The sequence below is a fragment of the Marmota monax genome, unplaced genomic scaffold (genome assembly GCF_021218885.2).
Source record: "Marmota monax isolate L192 unplaced genomic scaffold, Marmota_monax_Labrador192_F-V1.1 WCK01_AAM20220418_F8-fsc00229, whole genome shotgun sequence".
NCBI classification, from domain to species: domain Eukaryota; kingdom Metazoa; phylum Chordata; class Mammalia; order Rodentia; family Sciuridae; genus Marmota; species Marmota monax.
In genome coordinates this window covers 1779035-1798556 of record NW_026693707.1, presented here as the reverse complement: position 1 = coordinate 1798556, position 19522 = coordinate 1779035, and the positions used below count along the sequence as shown (strand labels likewise).

General features: G+C 38.9%; 1 protein-coding gene across 2 annotated transcripts in view; it reads left to right on the top strand.

Annotated features, from left to right (window-relative positions):
* Nucleotides 1–15145: 15145 nt before the first annotated feature.
* Nucleotides 15146–19522, top strand: part of Timd4 (T cell immunoglobulin and mucin domain containing 4) — a 34143-nt gene continuing 29766 nt past the window's right edge. The window contains exon 1 of one of the 2 annotated variants that reach the window (XM_046459950.2): nucleotides 15146–15270. In XM_046459950.2, the coding sequence (XP_046315906.1) occupies nucleotides 15213–15270 (58 nt within the window). In that variant the 5' untranslated portion in view covers nucleotides 15146–15212. Of the gene's footprint in view, nucleotides 15271–16843; nucleotides 17022–19522 lie in introns of those variants that run through there. The other variant, XM_058584192.1, reaches the window with a different exon arrangement.

Genomic DNA, 19522 nt, shown 5'->3' with positions numbered 1-19522 from the left:
TTTTATTTGTTCTACTTAGTTGTACATGACAGCAGAATGCATTTCAATTTATTGTACACAAATTGAGTGCAACATTTCAATTCTCTGGTTGAACACAATGTAGAGATGTGCCATTTGTACAGTCAAGCATGTACCTAGGGTAATGATGTCCATTGCATTCCACCATCTTTCTTTATTGTGGCAATTTTGAATGGAAAGAACCTTTAAACAAGAGCCCCAAAGCAAAAGCCATAGAATAATTCTTTTCTTTTGGTAGCAGGGATTGAACCCAGGGGCTCTTAACCACTGAGCCACATACCCAGACCTTTTAATTTTTTTATTTAGAGGCAGGGTCTTGCTAAGTTGTTTAGGATCTCACTAGTTGCTGAGGCTGCTTTGAACTCATAATCCTCCTATCTTAGCCACCCAAGTTGCTGAGATTACAGGCGTGTGCTACCACACCTGGCCCATAGGATAAATCTTGATGAATTTTCTTTTTCTTTCTTTCTTTGTTCTACTTAGTTTTTCTTTCCTTTTATTTTATTTATTTATTTATTTATTTTGGAAGTGCTGGGGATTGAACTCAGGGCCTCATGTATGCTAGAGAAGTGCTCTGCCACTGATCTACATCCTCAGTCCTTGATGGATGTTAATGTCAGAATTTTAGCTCAATGAAGTATCCAGTGGACAGAGTTGGGATAGAAATAAATGATGCATCATAAGAAATTACTTTTATGTTCAGAGAAGACATGCAGAGAGAAAGAGAAAGAGAAAGGAGGAGGAAGGAGGAGGAGAAGGAGGAGGAGGGAGGACTCATAGAAAATGGACAGAGAAGTGAGAAGTTAATTCACTGAAGGGGAATCAGTTACCAAGTATGTGAAGACATGATGAAACTGACAGGTGATCAAAGAAATCCAAAAAGAACGAGCAGAAAGTGGCACATCACCTCCTTCCTCTTGGCAAGAATTATGAGATAAGGAAATACTGTTAGTAAGAATGTGGGTGGGTATACAGAGCTCTCATGCATGAATGGCAGGAGTAAAACTGGTCAATTGGTTTTGGAGAGAGATTTGGCAGTACTCAGTGACAGTAATTGTGCAACTTGCCTATGATCGAATAATTCCCTTTTTGGACTCCTATTCCTAATAAGGTCTTCGTTAGGCCCGTGTAGGGAAATGTATGAGGTTGTTCAATGAAAGGCTACTTTAACCATTTCTCTTAGTGGGGAGTTGGAGGCAACCTAGCTAGTCATCATTAATGAAATGGGTGAATATAATAGGCCATATGCCCACAGTGGTATATTATGCAGCAGTTAAAAGCTGTAAGGAAAATATACATATGGTAACAGATCTTAAGGTCATCGGGTGCAGTGAACAAGGAAGAATGAGATCTATAATAAAATATTTTGCAAATTTAAAACATAGTGTACAAGCAATACTATGTGTCTTTCATGGATTCTTACTTATTCAATGACATATATTCAATACATTAAAGAAAAACTGGTGTAGACATTAAGATATCAGAGAAAAATACGAGGAAGCTTAACAGACCCATCCTGATGCTGTGCCTTAAACCGAATGATGAACTCAAGTCTGCACCTGTGAAAACACACACATTTCCTCACACAAGAAAATATATTCATTCAACAAATCATTACCGAGCACCCGCTGGGGTGAAAGCCACACGTCACCCAAACCCAAATGCCTAGAAACAACCACTTTTGACATTTCTTTTCCCCGCTTTCTCTCATTCCTAAATGGTTGACTAACAAAAGTTATACTTCTCGGCTGAAACACATTTCCCCTTTTGAATGATATCATTCCTAATGCTACAAAACCTGTTTTCCTATTCTAAAAATAACCCCAAACATTCTATGACCATCCTCATCTGCCTTCCCTTTCTCATCTCAAGACCAGGTCTTCAAATTGTTTACCAAACCAAATTTCTCACCCACTTCTGAATGTAGAATAACATCATTTGTTTCACTCTTTACTTAAAACTGCTTTCTCACAGGTAGAGGTTTCTTAATTAAGATTTCTTAATTTTAATTTGATCTCTTCTCCCTGTTTAGACCAGTAAGTATTTATGGGTATAAACCTCGATGGACTACAGAATGATCCTCGGATAGTCCCTGTGTTCAGGAGGTCACACTGTGGTGAGAAAATAGATATGGAAATGGGTCATGCTTTTTATGATTATATTGGAACTACTCTATTGTTCCCACACTGCTACATTTGCTGTGTGCTATGGGTTTTTTTTTAATTTACACATAAAATTGTACATATTATTAGAGAGCATAATATGTATCAAGTATTTTAAAACAAAACTTCTTTTAAAACTGTAAAAAAAAAAGAGGAAACACTGAAGGGAGTTCTTCAAACTGAAATAAAGAAACAATCAGTAAGAAGAGAACATTGGAAAGTGTAAAGCTCACTGCTAAGAGTGTGCAGGCAAATTCAGAATGCTCTAATCTTGTAACATGATACATAAACCATTGATAGCTTTAGAATGAAGACTAAAAACTATTAAAAGTAATAATAATGACTACACTGGCAATGTGGAAAGATATAAAATAGGATATTGAAAAATTTAACATGTGGGAAGGAATGTAGTGCAAGCCTAGGATTTTTATTAGTATATTTTCCGTGTTTCTTTTTTTTTCTTATTTTTACAATCATGTTAAGTTACTATAATTTCAAAATACCTTATTATAATCAAAAGATGCCTGAATTCAGCCATACAAAAGAATGAAATCCTGTCATTGCAACAACCCAAATCAAACTGGAGATCATTATGTTAAGTGAAGTTAGGCACAAAAAGAAAAGTACTGTATCATCTCCCTCATATGTAGGAGGTAAAAAAGTTGGAATCTCCTAATCTTACTTAGTTCGTTTATCCTTCAACATCAGACTGAATATTCTCCAAATAACTTCCTGGATCCTGGAAATTGTCCTAGAAAGGCTGTTACAAGAGGCTGGAAGGAGGGAGAAAGTCTGAGAAATGGATACTAAATTGCAATTAGAGGGAAATAAGAAAATCTAATGTAATATTGTACAGTTGGGTGACTACAGATAACAAATGTGTCTTATCTAAATGTGTAGCATTTATATTTATATAAATGCTTTTGAATATTTTCATCATAAAGAAGTAATAAATGTTCAAAGTGGCAGACATGTTTTACCCAATTAAGCAATGTACATACATGAAAACATCACACTATACCCCATTAATATCTAAAATTTTTGTGTTTTTATGTATCACTTAAAATTTTAAAAATTGTACATATTATTATGGTGCCATGTGATATTTTAACATGTACCCATGTGCAATGTTCAAATCAGGGTAAGCATATCTGGAAACATTTATCATTTTTTGTGGCAAAAAAATTTCAAAATCCTTTCTTCTGCCTGTTTTGAAATATACAATATAATTCATTTATTGTTAGAAATAGATAATCTTAATGTGATGTTCTAATTATAAGGATAAAGTTATGCTCAAGTTGCTTCTGGAGCTCAAGGGGGAACTTTGGATCCAGGAAGTTATTTGGAGAACATTCAGTCTGATGTTGAAGGACAAATGCCTAGGAGATTCTAGGCGATAACTCACACCTGAAATCCCAGCAGCTCGGGAGGCTGAGACAGGAGGATCTTGAGTTAAAAGCCAGCTTTCTGCAAAAGCAAAGTGGTAAGCAACTCAGTGAGACCCTCTGTCTAAATAAAATTCAAAATAGGTCTGGGGATGTGGCTCAGTGGTGGAATGCCTGAGTTCAATCCCCGGTACCTCCCTGCAAAAAAAAAAAAAAAAAAAAAAAGACATTCTAGACAAGTGGGTAGATGTACATGCGAGCTTTAAATAGTGTAATACCTAGGCCCTACAACAGACTGATAAAATCACAATGTCTTGAAGTTCTTTTTGTGATTTTTAAGGTGCAGACATATCTGAGAACTAGAGCTCCATACTGAGAGAGGTATAGAAATAGGTATTGAATGTCTAATAAGGACAGAATGTCTAATCTTAGACTGTCTCACTCTGAAAATATTCTTAACTCCTTACTGCTGTTTCCACATAACTGAGATGGTTATTAGTCAGGATATGTTAGGTTATGCTGCAGTTAAGTGCACACAATTTAGTGGATTCAGACAACAAAATTTTGTTTTGTTTTCTTCTATTGGGGTCATGGGGGTGGGAGATATGATTCTAACTGATGTCTTTCCCACCCAGATTGGAGCTAATTGTTCTTCTAGGGAAAGGGAAAATAAAGAATTATACACAATTATAGGCTTCCATCTGTGAGTAACTGATGGCACTACTGTTCACATGTAGTAGCCAAATCAAATCATGTGGTCAGCTCTAATATCATGGAGACAGACCTAATTTCCCTCAAGTGCTTCAAAGATAACTTTTATGTTGTAAAAAATGACTATCTTTGGTAGTCAGCTTTCTGTTGCTGTGACTAAAATACCTGACAAGAACAACTTAGAGGAGGAAATGCTTACTTGAAGCTCAAGGTTTCAGAGATTCAGTCCATGGTTCACCAACTCCATGCTCTGGGCCTGAGGTAAAACAGAATATCCTGGTGGAAGGGCATGGTGAAGGAAAGTGGCTGAGCTATGGCAGCCAGGAATAGGGAGAAACAGGGACGATCCAAAGATAAAATATAAAATCCCCAAGGGCACATCCAAGTGACCTACTTCCTCCAGCCTGGCCCCACCTGCTTATAGTTACCTCCCAGTGATCCATTCAAATTATTAATCCACCAAATAGATTAATCCACCAATTGGCTCAGTCTAGAATCTAATCACTTCACCTCTGAACAATCCTGATTTAACTAACATGAGTTTTTTGGAAGATACCACATATTTAAGCCATAACATTAGCACTAAGCTATATGAAATCAAATTAAACTCAATGACCATAGGGAACTAGTTACATTCATCTGAGTTTTCACACTATCATGTAACCTGGAAGTAGTGATTTCACTGGATTTATGCCAGCTAGGACCTCCCCAGGAGAACTGAATGTTATATTTTTTTCATTCTTATATCTATTCTCCCACTTTCAATTTCTTTTTTCCCCATTCATTAATACTTTTATTTCACACACCGATCATGATGCTACATTTATCATACATCACATTCTTTTTATTATTATTTTTTATTTATATATGACAGAAGAATACATTACAATTCTTATTACACAAATAGAGCACAATTTTTCATATCTCTGGAGGTATACAAAGTATATTCACACCATTTGTGTCTTCATACATGTACTTAGGGTAATGATGTCCATCACATTCCAACATCATTTCTAACCCCATAACCCCATGCCCCCTCCCTTCCCCTCCAACCCCTCTGTCCTATCTAGAGTTCTTCTATTCCTCTCACACTCCCCCTCCCTATCCCACTATGAATCAGCCTCCTTATATCAGAGAAAACATTAGGCATTTTTTTTGGGGGGGGATTGGCTAACTTCACTTAGCGTTATCTTCTCCAACAACATATGTTTACCTGCAAATGCCATGATTTTATTCTCTTTTATTGCTGAATAACATTCTATTGTGTATATATGCCACATTTTTTTATCCATTCATCTATTGAAGGGCATCTAGGTTGGTTCTACAGTTTTTGGCTATTGTGAATTGCGCTGCTATAAACATTGATGTGGCTATGTCCCTGTAGTATGCTGTTTTTAAGGAGGTAGTATGTTTGTAAGTATATAGTATGTTTTAAAGTATGTTTTTTTAAGTATGTAGTATGCTGTTTAAAAACAGGCCCTAATTTCCATCATGTGGGATTAGGCCCCAACTTCCTTAATAAGACTCCTTTGGTGCAAGAATTAAAATCAAGAATCAATAAATAGGATGGACTCATACTAAAAAGTTTCTTCTCAGCAAAAGAAACAATCTATGAGGTGAATAGAGAGCCTACATCTTGGGAGTAAATCTTTACCCCTCACACATCAGATAGAGCACTAATCTCTAGGGTATTTAAAGAACTCAAAAAGCTAATCACCAAAAAACCAAATAACCCAATCAATAAATGGGTCAAGGAACTGAACAGACACTTCTCAGAAGATGATATACAATCAATCAATAAATATATGAAAAAAAATTTTATTATCGCTAGCAATTAGAGAAATGCAAATCAAAGATTTCATCTCACTCCCGTTAGAATGTCAGCTACTATGAAGACAAACAACAATAAGTGTTGGCGAGGATGTGGGGGAACATGTACACTCATACACTGCTGGTGGGACTGCAAATTGGTGCAGCCAATATGGAAAGCAGTATGGAGATTGCTTGGAAAACTGGGAATGGAACCACCATTTGACCCAGCTATCCCACTCCTTGGTCCATACCCAAATTCAATTTCTTAACCCAGTCTGGCCTTACCAGGAGAATTGGAAGTTGAATTTTTAAGATTTCAACACTTTATGAGTTTCTTCAATGGAAACTCTTTCACATTTAGAATATTAAGAAAAAAAAAACAAAAAACTAAGACTTCTTGAACTAAAGAGAGCATGTATACACCCAGGTTCCATTTCTCCTTTTTGACTTGTGGCTCCTCCCTTTGGAAGAGTGATTTCTAAAACCAAGTGACTCATCTCGACTTCCTCCAATCTTTGTTTCCTTTGCTTATAAATCAGAATGTTTCCCTAATACTTTATGATGTCAAAGAACTTACCCATAATTAGTTTCCTTTGATTCCCAGATGAACTCTGTGGTGAAAGGATCATCCAGTCCAATTTTATGAATGCAGAGATTCAAAGTTCAGATAGGACCTCACAGAGATTTCTAAAGTATTTACATCTCCTAAAAGCCACCCTTGTCTTCTTTCTGGTTTATATAATTTTCTCCATTTAGTAAGTCAAAATATTCGTTCATTCATTCATTCATTCATTCAACAAGACTTTGTCATTATTGGAAGCTTAGCATTGGGCCAGCTGCATGGGGTGTATGCAACATGGTCTCTTGTGCTCTGTTAATGAAAATACTGCTCATTGCTTAACCAACAGCCTTTACTTCATCTAATAGGACCCTAGTAGTTTTTAGGAAACCAGCATGTTCCATTTCTTGATCTGAGGAATCCTAGATTCCTACCCCAGGCTTAGAGGGTGGCCCTGATTGGTCTGAACCAGGCACAGCCACCTCACAGGATAGATTTGAGGATAGGCTATGGATAAAGTCATCTGAGAAAAAGGTTTCTTAGATAAAGATTAAAAAAAAAATCAAGGACTAATCATATCAAAGCCTCTCTGCCTAACCTTTCCTCTTTCCAAATATGAACTTGATGACCAGAAATAGACCAGCCCTCCTGTGACCATGCAAGGATACACCAACAGGGAGGAGCAGAAGGAGAAGAATCCGAGTCCTTGATATTTTCTAATTCCTGGGCTTCTTGTATGAGAGAAAAAAACAAACCTCTTATATAGTCAGGCTCCTATGAACTGTATTTTCTGTTGTTTCTGGGTAAATAGACTCCAAAATGACTTAATTGACTGTTTTGGTAACAGATTCATAAAGGTCTTCCAATTTGGGATTGTATTAAGGTTGTTAGTCACTGCCTGTCAATCCCTGCCACTTTCGAGAGACCATACCCCATTCCCAATCCCCACTGTTAAGGTTTCAAATGGACTGGTCAGACCCTGCACAGTGGGGTTTTCCCCTGATGAGTATGGCTGATCTGAGGATAGCCAAGCACAGAATGACCTGGAACCCCAACCTGAGGACTTCCATAGAAAATGAGAAGCAGAAGGACTCAAGTTCTCTTGGAGAAATATGGAATTTCGAGTCAATAGACTAGGTCAATGAGCTCAGACAGCTATCAGAGCTGTGGTCACTGGGAGGATTTGGGGATAGAATATATAACATAGACCATGAGAAAGTTGACATGCCAATCAGGGAAGCGTTTCAGAGAGACCCAAAGAGGTACCCCAGAGAGGTACAGAGCAAATGATGCCTTGAGTTTCCTAATGAAGGGCCAGCTCCAGATCATGTGTACCTGGGTCATGAATCACCTCCTCCAAAGGGCAATACAAATAAACCTCTGTCCCTGTCCTTAAATAAACTCTTATTAATACAGTAAGCACTATTAACTATATTTTGAATTATGAAAAACATAATGTCTTCCAATCCCTTTCCCTGTATATTTAGTACAGATGATCCTTTACATGTTTTTTTTTTTTGGGGGGGGGTGGGATTACATATGAATAAGACTATAACTGTGCTTAGCACATAGCCACAGTTCACTGAATATGAATTCCCTTCCCATTTCCCTAACAGCTGAGTTGGAATAGACAACCTTGGAAGAAAGTATAGAAGCAGAGGTTTGATCCCATGTATCAGGCTTTGGATGCATGCTTAAATTAATGATCCTATAGCAGCTTTTATTTTTCAAGACTCATAAAAATCCATGCTGCTGAAGGAATCAGCTTCTCCAAGTGAGCAGGTATACTTCCTTTTCCTTGTACCAATCCCCACAAGGAAGGAGGTTACAATGATCAGTTATGCCTAGGTATGCTCACCCTACTTATATGACAGGGTAGATCTGTATACAGAACCAGGAGGGGATGTTGAATAGTCCATGACAAGAAAGTTGCACTATGATGGGCCATTTGGTCCTCTGGGCATCTCTAACACTACCTGGATAACAACCACTAGAGTAATAACTAACATGTGTTGGGTGTTCATTATTGGCTGGGTAATCTGCTAAATGCTCTTCATGGACCATCTCATTTAGTGTTCATCCAAGATACTGGTATTACTATCCCCATGGAGGGGAAAGTAGAGCACAAGAAGGTTGAGTGAGTTGCTCACACCATGTAGCTTGTTCTTGTAGCTGGAACCCAGGCTGTCTGATCTCCCACCCCACAGGAAATCATAGGAAATAAAGAAGCCTATGTAGAAGTCATAGAGTGAAAAGTAGCTTGCTGCGTAGACCTGTGTAAAGATTGAGTTATGAGGTGGTGTTGGCAACAGGTCCACCTTGGCCCCTGGAGCCCTACCTCCACTAGTTTGTTCTGCATGCCAGTGTGGCCAGCTCACAAGGCCATGGCGAACTTGCGGTTTTTCTGTTCCTGCTTATCCGTCTGAGACATATGTATCCCACGGGAATGCCTTGACCTTTTCTGGTCTGATGGACTTATTGTTAAGGGAGGTTTCGGTACCTGACAATAATAGATGTTGAAACTAAATTTCTCCCCCCTCCCTCCTGCTTTTGGGTAGTTTTCCACTTCTGCTGCTTGGGGTATAAAAAAAGGTGTGTTAGCAATAAAGATTATTGACTCCTGGATGAAGAACCTTGGTGTCCTGTGTGTCTTTTAACCTCGCCGTCCCTCGCCGGACTCGGCTCCCTTGGCCGGACGCGGCAAGGTGGTGTCCCCTAATAGCTCATGTGTAGGATGACGCAAGAAAGTTTAGAGGGAAATGATTGGGTTATAAGAGATTTAACCAAGTCTATATCAGTTTATTAATCCACTGATGTAGATTAATTGGGTAATAACTGCAGGCAGGTATGGTGTGGCTGGAGGAGGTAGGTCATGGCGGTACTCCTTTGGGGCTTGTATTTTGTCCCTGGTGAGCTGAGCTCTCTCTCTCCTTCCTGGTTGCCACGTCCTGAGCTATTTTCCTTCTTGATGCCCTTTGCCATGATTTTCTGCCTCATCTTGGGCTAAGAGCAATGGACTAAGTCATCTAAGGACTGGAACCAGGAGCACCAAATGAACTTTCCTCTCCTGTTATCCTTGTCAGGTCTTTTGGTCTAAGTGATGAATCAGCTGACTAAAACAGCATCCTTGGTTGATAATAAGCAGAAGAGGCAACTCTCCTCCCACCACAGAAATAACATATAATACGGTCCCTTTTCCAGGAATAAGTAATGTCTTTTCCTCAGGAGAATATACAGTCACACCCTGCCCAAGCTGGAGGAGATATAGAGATTTTACCAACTTGTTAGTTCTGGACACCATTTTAATAAAAATAGTCCCAACTGTTGGAATGTATCAGTCCTATGTTTACTCTCTCAGGCTCAATAATCCCCCACAAAAGGTAGGCTGCTTTTGTCCTGAGGACAGTGCCTGTATTCCTTCCTGAGGTTTACCAGGCTCTTCGTGATCTGCTTGCTGTTCCAGCCCCCATCTCTCTGCATTTGCCCTTCTTCCTTGCCTTTGAGGGTTTGCAAACTTTTTCTGTTAGAACCAGAGAGTAATTATTTTTGGTTTTGTGGCACATATGATATCTGTTAAAATTACTCAACTCTGCCATCATTGCTGGAAAGCCTTCACAGACATTGTGTTAAAAATGGACATGGCTCTGTTGCAATAAAACTTTAGTTACAAAAATGGGTGTTGGGCTGAATTTGGTTCATGGGATACAGTTTGCCTACCATTGCTATAGCTGATGAAGAAATGAATGAATAAAAATGAATGCATGGGATTTCATGTAATGCTATTTATCAGAAAGGGAGTACTAGCTGCTACCAGGCTCACTCCATGATAAAGACCTGCATTCTATTTTCATGCCATTATGTAACAGCTTTTTTTTTTTTTATCCTTTCTGGTCTCTAGATGCTTTATCTAGAAAATGGGGATTGAAAATTCTTCTGCTTAAAAATATCAAGTCCTTAAAAAATAGTATCTATGGTTTATTGGTTTTTATTCGCAGAGCCTAATGACTTTCTCACATGCCTGGAGCATAATACTTTAAAAAGCCCTTGCTGAAAGATTGAAAAGTTGAGGTAAATCAGGCATTTGGTGAAGCGGGTGATTGGGCCAGATAATAGGGCTACCTCTTAAGATTAGAAGAACTTTAAAATCATCCACCCAAGTTACCACCATGCAAAAGTCTTTCTAGGTTTAAAATTCCAAATGACTGAAAACCTGACACAAATTGGCTTAAGCCCAGAAGAGAATGCTGGTCATGGATGAGCCCTGTTTCAGAAGCTCACACCGTGTCATGGGCTTGGGTGAACCTTTCTCTGTTTCTCCACTGGCCTTCTTCTTGATTGGTTTCTTCATCAGGCAGGGTTCACTCATTGGTATTGGTGGTACAGTGGCTAACACCAGCTTCAGGTCACATTCTCACACCTCAAAGATCAGTTAGAAATAAAGAGGGTCCCTATCTTTCAAAGAACCAGTACACATCTCCAGCTATGTAATCTTGAGTTTCTTTGGGTCACCTGCCAATCATTATGGTCATAAATGAAATCAACGCTGTGTTGATTTGATTCTCCAGAGGCCTGTCTCCACATGCAGAGAAGGTGGCAAAGACACAAAATACCCAGGAATGCAATGGACTGTCCCTTTAGTAACACATTTAATATAAACCAAGCATCCAATTTTGGTTATTTGTAAATTCCTGAAAGTCTGTCCATGGATCCCTCCGGATACCAAATTGTTATTAGCATTTCTATATCTAAAATAAAGGAATATGTGCAATAAACACTTATTCAATAAACTTACTTGATAACAGCTTCAGATTTACAGAAAGATCACAGATAGTTCAAGAGATTTCTCATATGACTCCAAAGATGCTTCCCCAACAAACCCCACTGAACCACCCTTCCTGTTGCTCAGAACATTTGTCTCCTTCCACCTTGAATCTGTGATGCCTTCTAATTTGATCTTTGACTAGTAGATTATCATGAAAAGTATACTGAACAACATCTGAGGCTAGGTCGTAGGAAGGAAATCTTTGCTGATTATTCCTGAGCCTGTTGGAATGCTGATTTTTGAGAAAGCCAGATACTATGTAAAAAAAATCCATACTGTCATACTGTAAGGAAGCTTAGGATGCCAAGTAAAAAGACCATGTGGATAGTGAAAGGTGCTAGTTCAGCCCCTAGCTCTTGTAGTTATTCTCAGTTCACTAGACCTGCGAGGAACAGTCAAACAGCCCAGTTAGTCTTGAGATGACTCCAACTCCAGCCATGGAACTTGAATGAGAACTGCCCAGCTGAGCACAGTCAACCCAGGGAGGTGAAAAGTAAATTGTTTAGACATTCAGTTTTGGGGTGGTTTGTGATTCAGTGACAGAGAACTGAAACAGATGTTCTCTAGATCTGCCCTGCAGCTGTCTTTCTGGAATTTTCCATCCCTTGAATCCATATCCTATTTTCTAGATCCTGTGATTTTGTTTCCTGGTTAATTCTAGGGTTTTGCTACAGATTTATCTCCCAAAGCTCCCTAAGAAATGGGCACAAGAGGTAAATTTTGTATTAATCTATGTCCAAAAAAGGTCTTTATTATATTTTTACATTTGAGTAATAAGTTGTAGGAAATAAGATTCCAATTTTCAATAAAATTGAAAATCGTTTTCCCTTCAGAATTTTGAAAACACTTCTCCTGCATTCTTCTCTAGCTTTGTTCTTTAGAAGATCAACACCATCTGTTTCCAGATCCTTTCAATGCAATATGTTTTTATGTTCTCTCTGAACTTTTATAATGTCTATACTCATGTCTAATGTTCTCACATTGCATGGTAGTGCAGTAATCATTTTTTTGGACATCTTTTCATTCATGGATTAGCATTTAGTTGTCCTCCCAATCTGAAGACTCAGATCTCTTATATAATGCGAGTTTGGGAATCTTTTTTTTTTCTTTTTAAATATTGCTTTAATAATTCCTTTCCTTCTGTTTTCAGTTTTTGAAAATGTACTAGAACAACCTTAGTCATATGGCATTTTAGGTTATTATACTTTCTAGCAAAGTTCCTTCACTTTATATTTCAAATATTATCTCTATCTTAAAACTTTTCATGAAATATTAGCATAGAGACATATTCTTAATTTCCAACAGGGCTTTCTCAATGTCTGATTTTTTTTCCTTTTTATACTTTCTCTGTTCTTCATTGATGTAAAATATTTTTTTGGGGGGGATACCACCTTCTAAAAATATTTTTAAAATTTCCCCCCTGCTCTCCTCATTGTCTTTGTTTCTTGTTCAAGTTGTACAAGAACTTGGCTGAGCTTCATGTGTCTATTCACATCTAGGACTGACACACTGAAAGCTAGTACACGTTCTGTATCCATGGCAGAGGTCAGGCACTGCTGGCTGTATTGAGGGGGCATTGGGTGTCATTGTTGGGGAACACCTGAATATCAACATCTGTAAATGTTTTATAGGCCAATTCAGTTTATCCAGAGATTAACTCTTCCAGTTTCCTGGGGATAGGGTGGGAAAGGATCCCACAGTCCACACGCTATCAGTGGTAAGAATTGATGTTTATATTTTCTCTATGTAGGCAATATTGAATGTTTGCAGCTCATTTAGCTTGACATAATTAAATGAGGCTTTTAAAAAAATCTAGAACATTGGTGCATCTTTAAATTTCCTCTCTAGTGCTAGATAGGATAGGCTTGGTCTTATGGAAGCACTACCCTAGGGCCACAGGTCAAAAGGGAATGTGATTAGAGATTAAAAGTGTGGACTTTGAGATCAGGAAGTCTGAGTTTGAGTCCTATTTCTACAACTTTTTAGCTGTGGGTAATGAGTAATGTTTTTAAAAACTCTTAAGCCTCATTTCCTTTGCCTGTTAAACAGGAAAAATGATATTTATTTTCTAAGGTTGGGAATATTAAATAATATACTGTATGACTGAACTGAATACCTAGCATATAATTAAGTCCTCAATAAGCACTAGCGATGAAAAAAATCCTGATTTATAGAACGTCTGGTTGCTAAGCATTGAATTGATTCTTCATCTACCTTGTTCTTAGAGATATGATCGTACTGCTTCATCTATAAAATCCAAAGAAGTCACAAAATCATCTGTGTCAACCCCTGTAGTCTGGTTCATGGGTTGTCTTTTGTGCTTTGCCCTATTAAGTGGCTTCTTTAACAAGTGGTGGTGTGGGCCTAGATCTCTGTTGTACAACAGTATGCTCCTCTATTGAACCTCTTTTCTTTTCTTTCTTTCTTTTTCTTTTCTTTTCTTTCTTTCTTTTTTTTTTTTTGTACCAGGGATTGAACTCAGGGGCACTTGACCACTAAGCAACATCCCCAGCCCTATTTTGTATTTTATTTAGAGACAGGGTCTCACTGAGTTGCTCAGGGCCTCGATTTTGCTGAGGCTGGCTTTGATCTCCTGATCCTCTTGCCTCAGCCTCCTGAGCTGCTAGGATTACAGGTGTGTGCCATACCTGGCTCTCTTTTCTTTCTTTTTTTTAAAATTTATTTTTAATTATTATATTTGTTCTTTTTAGATAAACATGATAGTAGAAGGTATTTTGGCATATTAATATACATGGATTATAACTTATTCTAATTAGGATCCCATTCTTGTGGTTGAACATGATGTGGAGTTCTACTGGTCGTATATTCACATATGGACATAGGAAAGTTATGTCAGATTTATTCTATTGTCTTTCTTATTCCCATGCCTGCTCCCTTCCCTTCATTTCCCTTTGTGTAATCCAGTGAACTTCTGTTCTTCTCTCCCTTTACCTTGTTGTGTGTTAGTATCCACATATCAGAGAACATTCAACCTTTGTTTGGTCTTTTGGGACTGGCTTATTTCACTTATCATGATAGTCTCCAGTTCTATCTATTTACCACCAAATTCCATAATTTCATTCTTCTTTATGACTAATATTCCATTGTATAGATGTACCACATTTTCTTTATCTATTCTTCTGTTGAAGGGCACCTAGGTTGGGAACCTCTTCTCTTTTCCAGTAAATTGTAATGGTGTTTTTGATGATTGGTTGCAGCCCTGCTTTTCCTTCTGCATTATCAGGGCAAGGTGACCAGGGTAGAGGGTGAAGGAGAACCCAGAATAGAAGTGGGGCCAAATCCATCTAACTTATCCTTGGCTACACTGGGGAACCCACAGGAAAACAATTGCTAATGGGAATAGTAAATTACACTTTGTCACAAAAACTACAGGAGTCGGGGTGACCATGGCCATTCACAAATTACACATGCACATAGCAGGTGAGCAAACACATGGAGGTTCATGCACACATAGGAGATTCCCTGACAAGCGTGGACAGAGGCACATGTACACCCCTACCATCACTCCAGACAATTGTGCACACACACTTATCACCAGGACAAAAGTGCTCAGCACATTTTATCGAAGATCCCAAATTGAGGGAGGCTATTCAGGATGGGGGAAAGGGAAGATAATGAGACAAAGAGAGAACTGAAACTGAAATGTCCCACCCTGTCAGCAGTAAGCGTGGTATAAGAAATGGGTCTTGAACAGACAGACAGACAGACAGACTCCTGTCAAAATGTCCCAAGGGCCTCTCCTTCTCTGGCTGGTGATGCAGTTCGGGTGGATTTATCTGGGTAAGTGTTCTGGAATCTTCCCCTATAAGGGCTCATGTTACCCAGGTGTTCACCATGAGATTGATTTGGGAGCTTTCGGGTTAGGGTAACTTGTGCTTATGTTGAAAATGACAATTTAAGAGAAGACAGAGGTGAATGGGGATAAGAACTGTCACCTGCAGGAGCTATGTATCACAGTCAGAGTCAGAGCAATTTGTTCTGATAAGAACCCTTGCTATAATTCTTATTATTCTCTTTATTATGGGAGTGTTGTTTGCTTTTTGTTTTGTTTTGATTTGCTGGGGACAGGGCTTCAAGGTGAGGTTTCTTTCCTGCACATTGTTTCCAGGTTTTGAATGATGTAATGCACCACTTAGCTTTGGCCAGTGACACACCCTTTGCACCCTGGGGTTTTCTGCAGACACTTGCCTGAGCTAAGGTTGCTTCCCAGTCACTAGCATTGACACTGAATTGCTCTGCCTCTTCCATGTCTGAAGTGAGGGACCCAAGTGAGACCTCTGACTATCTATGGATTCCAGGATTAGACAATATCAAATGGCCCTGCTGTTTTGAAAGTCTGTGTTTATTCGAGTATGAATTTTAAATACGTCCTGTAGGAGAGAACACCTTTGTTCCAAGGAACAAAGGTGTTCTCTCCTACAGTGTTCTCTCACTGTGTTCCCTCTCTCCCTCAAGACCACATTGTGCTATTCTTTCTGTCTCTTTCTTTCCTCTCTAAGCAACTCCAAGCAACCTCTGGTCTCCACTAGTCAGCCTTTTCCTGTCCACCCTGTAGCCTGAGTTCTGGTCTAGGTGCTTCTGCTGAGTTCTCCTCCAACTACAGGAATTCCTGCATCAGAGAACTTGTCACCCAAAGTAACTGCTCTCTTCACGGCCTCTGGTGCAGACGCTTTGTAGGCTCAGAGAGGGCAGGACAGGTTGATTTATTTCTTGTATCCCAGGACCTGGTTCCATGGTTGATGCATAATAGACTGTCAAAGAATAGTCTAATGAAGTCTCTGTCACTTTGACATGTCATATTGGGTTTGGTGTGTGAGCACTCCCTTTTTTAATGTAAGAAAATGATCGTCTGACTATCACTATTTTTTACTTGTCTTTATATTGCCCTGGTAGCTTGAAGTTTGGAGAGTTTTGTTATGTTGAAATTTGCTGGAGTGATGTCCACATGTCCTGCTTCAGATAGGTCAAGAATGGGCTTCTCCCATCTTGCTTGAAGGAAACAGCACCTGGTAAATCATATTTTTTTAAAAACATGCCTTTTCTAAAATGGTCAACTTAGAGGAGAGTGACTCCACAGAATTACCAAGGATCAAAACTGGATGTGCACCTAAGGGGTACCTAATGAAACCCTGCACTCTGTAAATGGTGAAACCAAGCCCTGGATTGGGAGAGGGACATCAACTGAAGAAGAAACCTAGCTGGCCCCAGAACCTTGGTTATACCCACCCTAGTAATTCCACAGAGGGGAAACTGATTTGATTCCAGTATTTCCTTATCAGGATACTTTTACAGCTGAAGGAAAAATTCTTGTCCCGTTTCCAAATCCCAAGGTGCTTGGTTACTTCTACTTGTACTTAATTATTTTCACATGACATTTGATACTTCATGTCATGTGAACCTTAGACATCTTCCTAAGGTGAGTACCTCCTCTTTGTCTTTTTTTTTAGTTGTAATTGGACACAGTACCTTTATTTTACTTATTTATTCTTATGTGGAGCTGAGGCTCGAACCCAGTGCCTCGCACGTGCTAGGTGAGTGCTCTACCACTGAGCCCCAGCCCCAGCCCCTCCTCTTTGTCTTATGATGATGATCACTGTGGCTTTTCTGCAAGAAGGCAAAAGCCGTAAGTGGCAGATGAGGTTACAGCGTGACGCTGAAGGGTATTTTCTACCACACCTCACAGAATGCTTCCTTTTTTCAAATATTGATTTTTAATCAGATGAGTAATATAGAAACTCCCTTACTGGAAAACTAAAAATATTGTAGAGCCAAAATCCCTTCTGATCAGTACGCCCGGTTCCAGTCCTTTCCCTGTCACTGTGGAGGTAATTGATGTCATGAGTTTGGTCTGTCCCACCACAGACTTCTCTATATCTCAGCCCATAAGAAATGCAAACTGTTCCATTTATTTATTGAAAATGTTTTATATTTTATGTCTTCTTTTGAAATTGGCCCTTTCCATACATTAAAATAGCTTGAAATTTTCATGCAATTCATATAGGACTTTCTAACACTATTAATCTACTTAGACTTCCTGCAATCTAAGAATGCTGCCATTCAGCCATTCCACACACAGACACTGTCCATCGCATTCACAGACTGCAAAAAAAAAAAACCCAAAAAAACAAAAAAAAACTGATTTGCCAATAAGCATCCTTATGCATACATGTTTCTCGAGGGTGCATAACAAATATGAAACTGTCCAGCATAGCTAGGACTTGTGTGTATTGAATATTAATAGAAACTACCAGTGTGCCCCACAGTATAGCTCTGCCAGTTCACACCCTCATTTTATTCCAGTTTGCTGTAGAAGGCTGAGTCCTTCCCTTCATTCCCCCAGTAGTGTCTGGGAGCCCTGTTTACTCATACGCTGGCCAAGAGTTGATTTTATATGTTCTAAATTTTTGCCAGTATAATGGGTAAAATTAATTGGTTGCTCCAATTTTCTCCCATCTTTGCCAGTTTTTCTATTGGGTCTTTTGCTATTATGTAATAGGATGCCTCCTTTAATATCATAATGTTTAGAAAAATAAAAGAATCGCCAGTAGAATATATAATATATAATATATAATATATATATGTATATATATATGTATATATTTAGTACTGAGGATTGAACCCAGGGGTGCTTAACCACTGAGCCACATTCCTTTCCTTTTTTTATATTTTATTTAGAGACAGGGTCTCCCTGAATTGCTAAGTACCTCACTAAGTTGCTGAGGTTGGCTTTGAATTTGTGATCCTCCTGCCTCAGACTCCCAAGCTGCTGGGATTACAGGTGTGCACCAGGGTGCCCAGCATATTTTTAAATTCATTTACCAAATAGTCATAGGAACAAATTCATAATTCAGTGGTTATTCAGTTCAGGTGTGTGTGTTCTACATTGCTAACACTGTGGGGAGTGAGGACAATGTACTTCTTAGATTTTTCCTGGTTTTATGGGGATAAAAGGACTTCCCAGTACATCTACATAATCTGCAAAGCCTTTCCACTGTGGAAAAGTGAAGAGACTGAATCAAGGAAGATTGAAAGCTGGTCCAAACTTGGAATGCGCTTCCATTGTTAAGAGCCAACTGTGGAAAGTTCAGGAAGCACATAGTTTTACTTACCACCTGGGGGAACTCTTGGGCTTCAGGATCACCATCTCCTAAGGAGGAAGACCTGGATGTTCCTGAGACAGGAGGAACATGACTCTACTTACCATGTTACACAACTCAGCCAATCAGCTCCTTGAGTTAGTGAATAGAGAGTCCCATGGGAGGGTACCTTGGAGAAAATAATTAGCAGAAATCCAGATACTGGAAAAGGTACAGGATGTTATTTTAAGGTTTTGAGAGATATATCCTCTTGAGCTATCACTTCAATAGCATCTAGCAAGGGTATGGGTTTTAGAAAAATTGATCATGGTCAATTGAACCAATGGGTTTGACATGTGCAGTAGTGAAAATGTTTCATGGATTCCCAGAGATGGAGGTAATCATAGAAGAACTTGCCTGGTGGTTCTCAAATACTGGCTGAACAGCCAACTGCAGCAGAATAACCCTCAGAACCTGATTAATGTACCCATCCATAGGCCTTGGCCTCGGGGAGGCTGACTCTGATTTCAGCAATTAATTTATGTATTTTTAACAAGGTCCCCAGGTCATGCCCATGAGAACCAAGGTTAGGAAATACTGATGTTCCATTTTAGAAACAGTGTACCATTCCATCTCACATAGCTTCCATGGTAAATGCAAACCTCCAGAATTTTTATATGTCACAGCTGCCATTTTATTTTCTTTTCACATTTTATTGGTGCATTTATTGTACATAATGATGGGATTTGTTGTTACATATTCCTACATGCACACAATATAACAATATAATTTGGCCAATATCACTTCCCAGCAGACAGCTACCCTTTTAGATAATTCTGTGGCCCTTTCTAGCTCTAATATTTAAGAAGCACTAAGTGAGATAAGCTTGGCACAAGAAGCCAAATACTGTATGATCTCACTTACAGGTGAAATCTAGCAACAGAATAGAAGGGAAG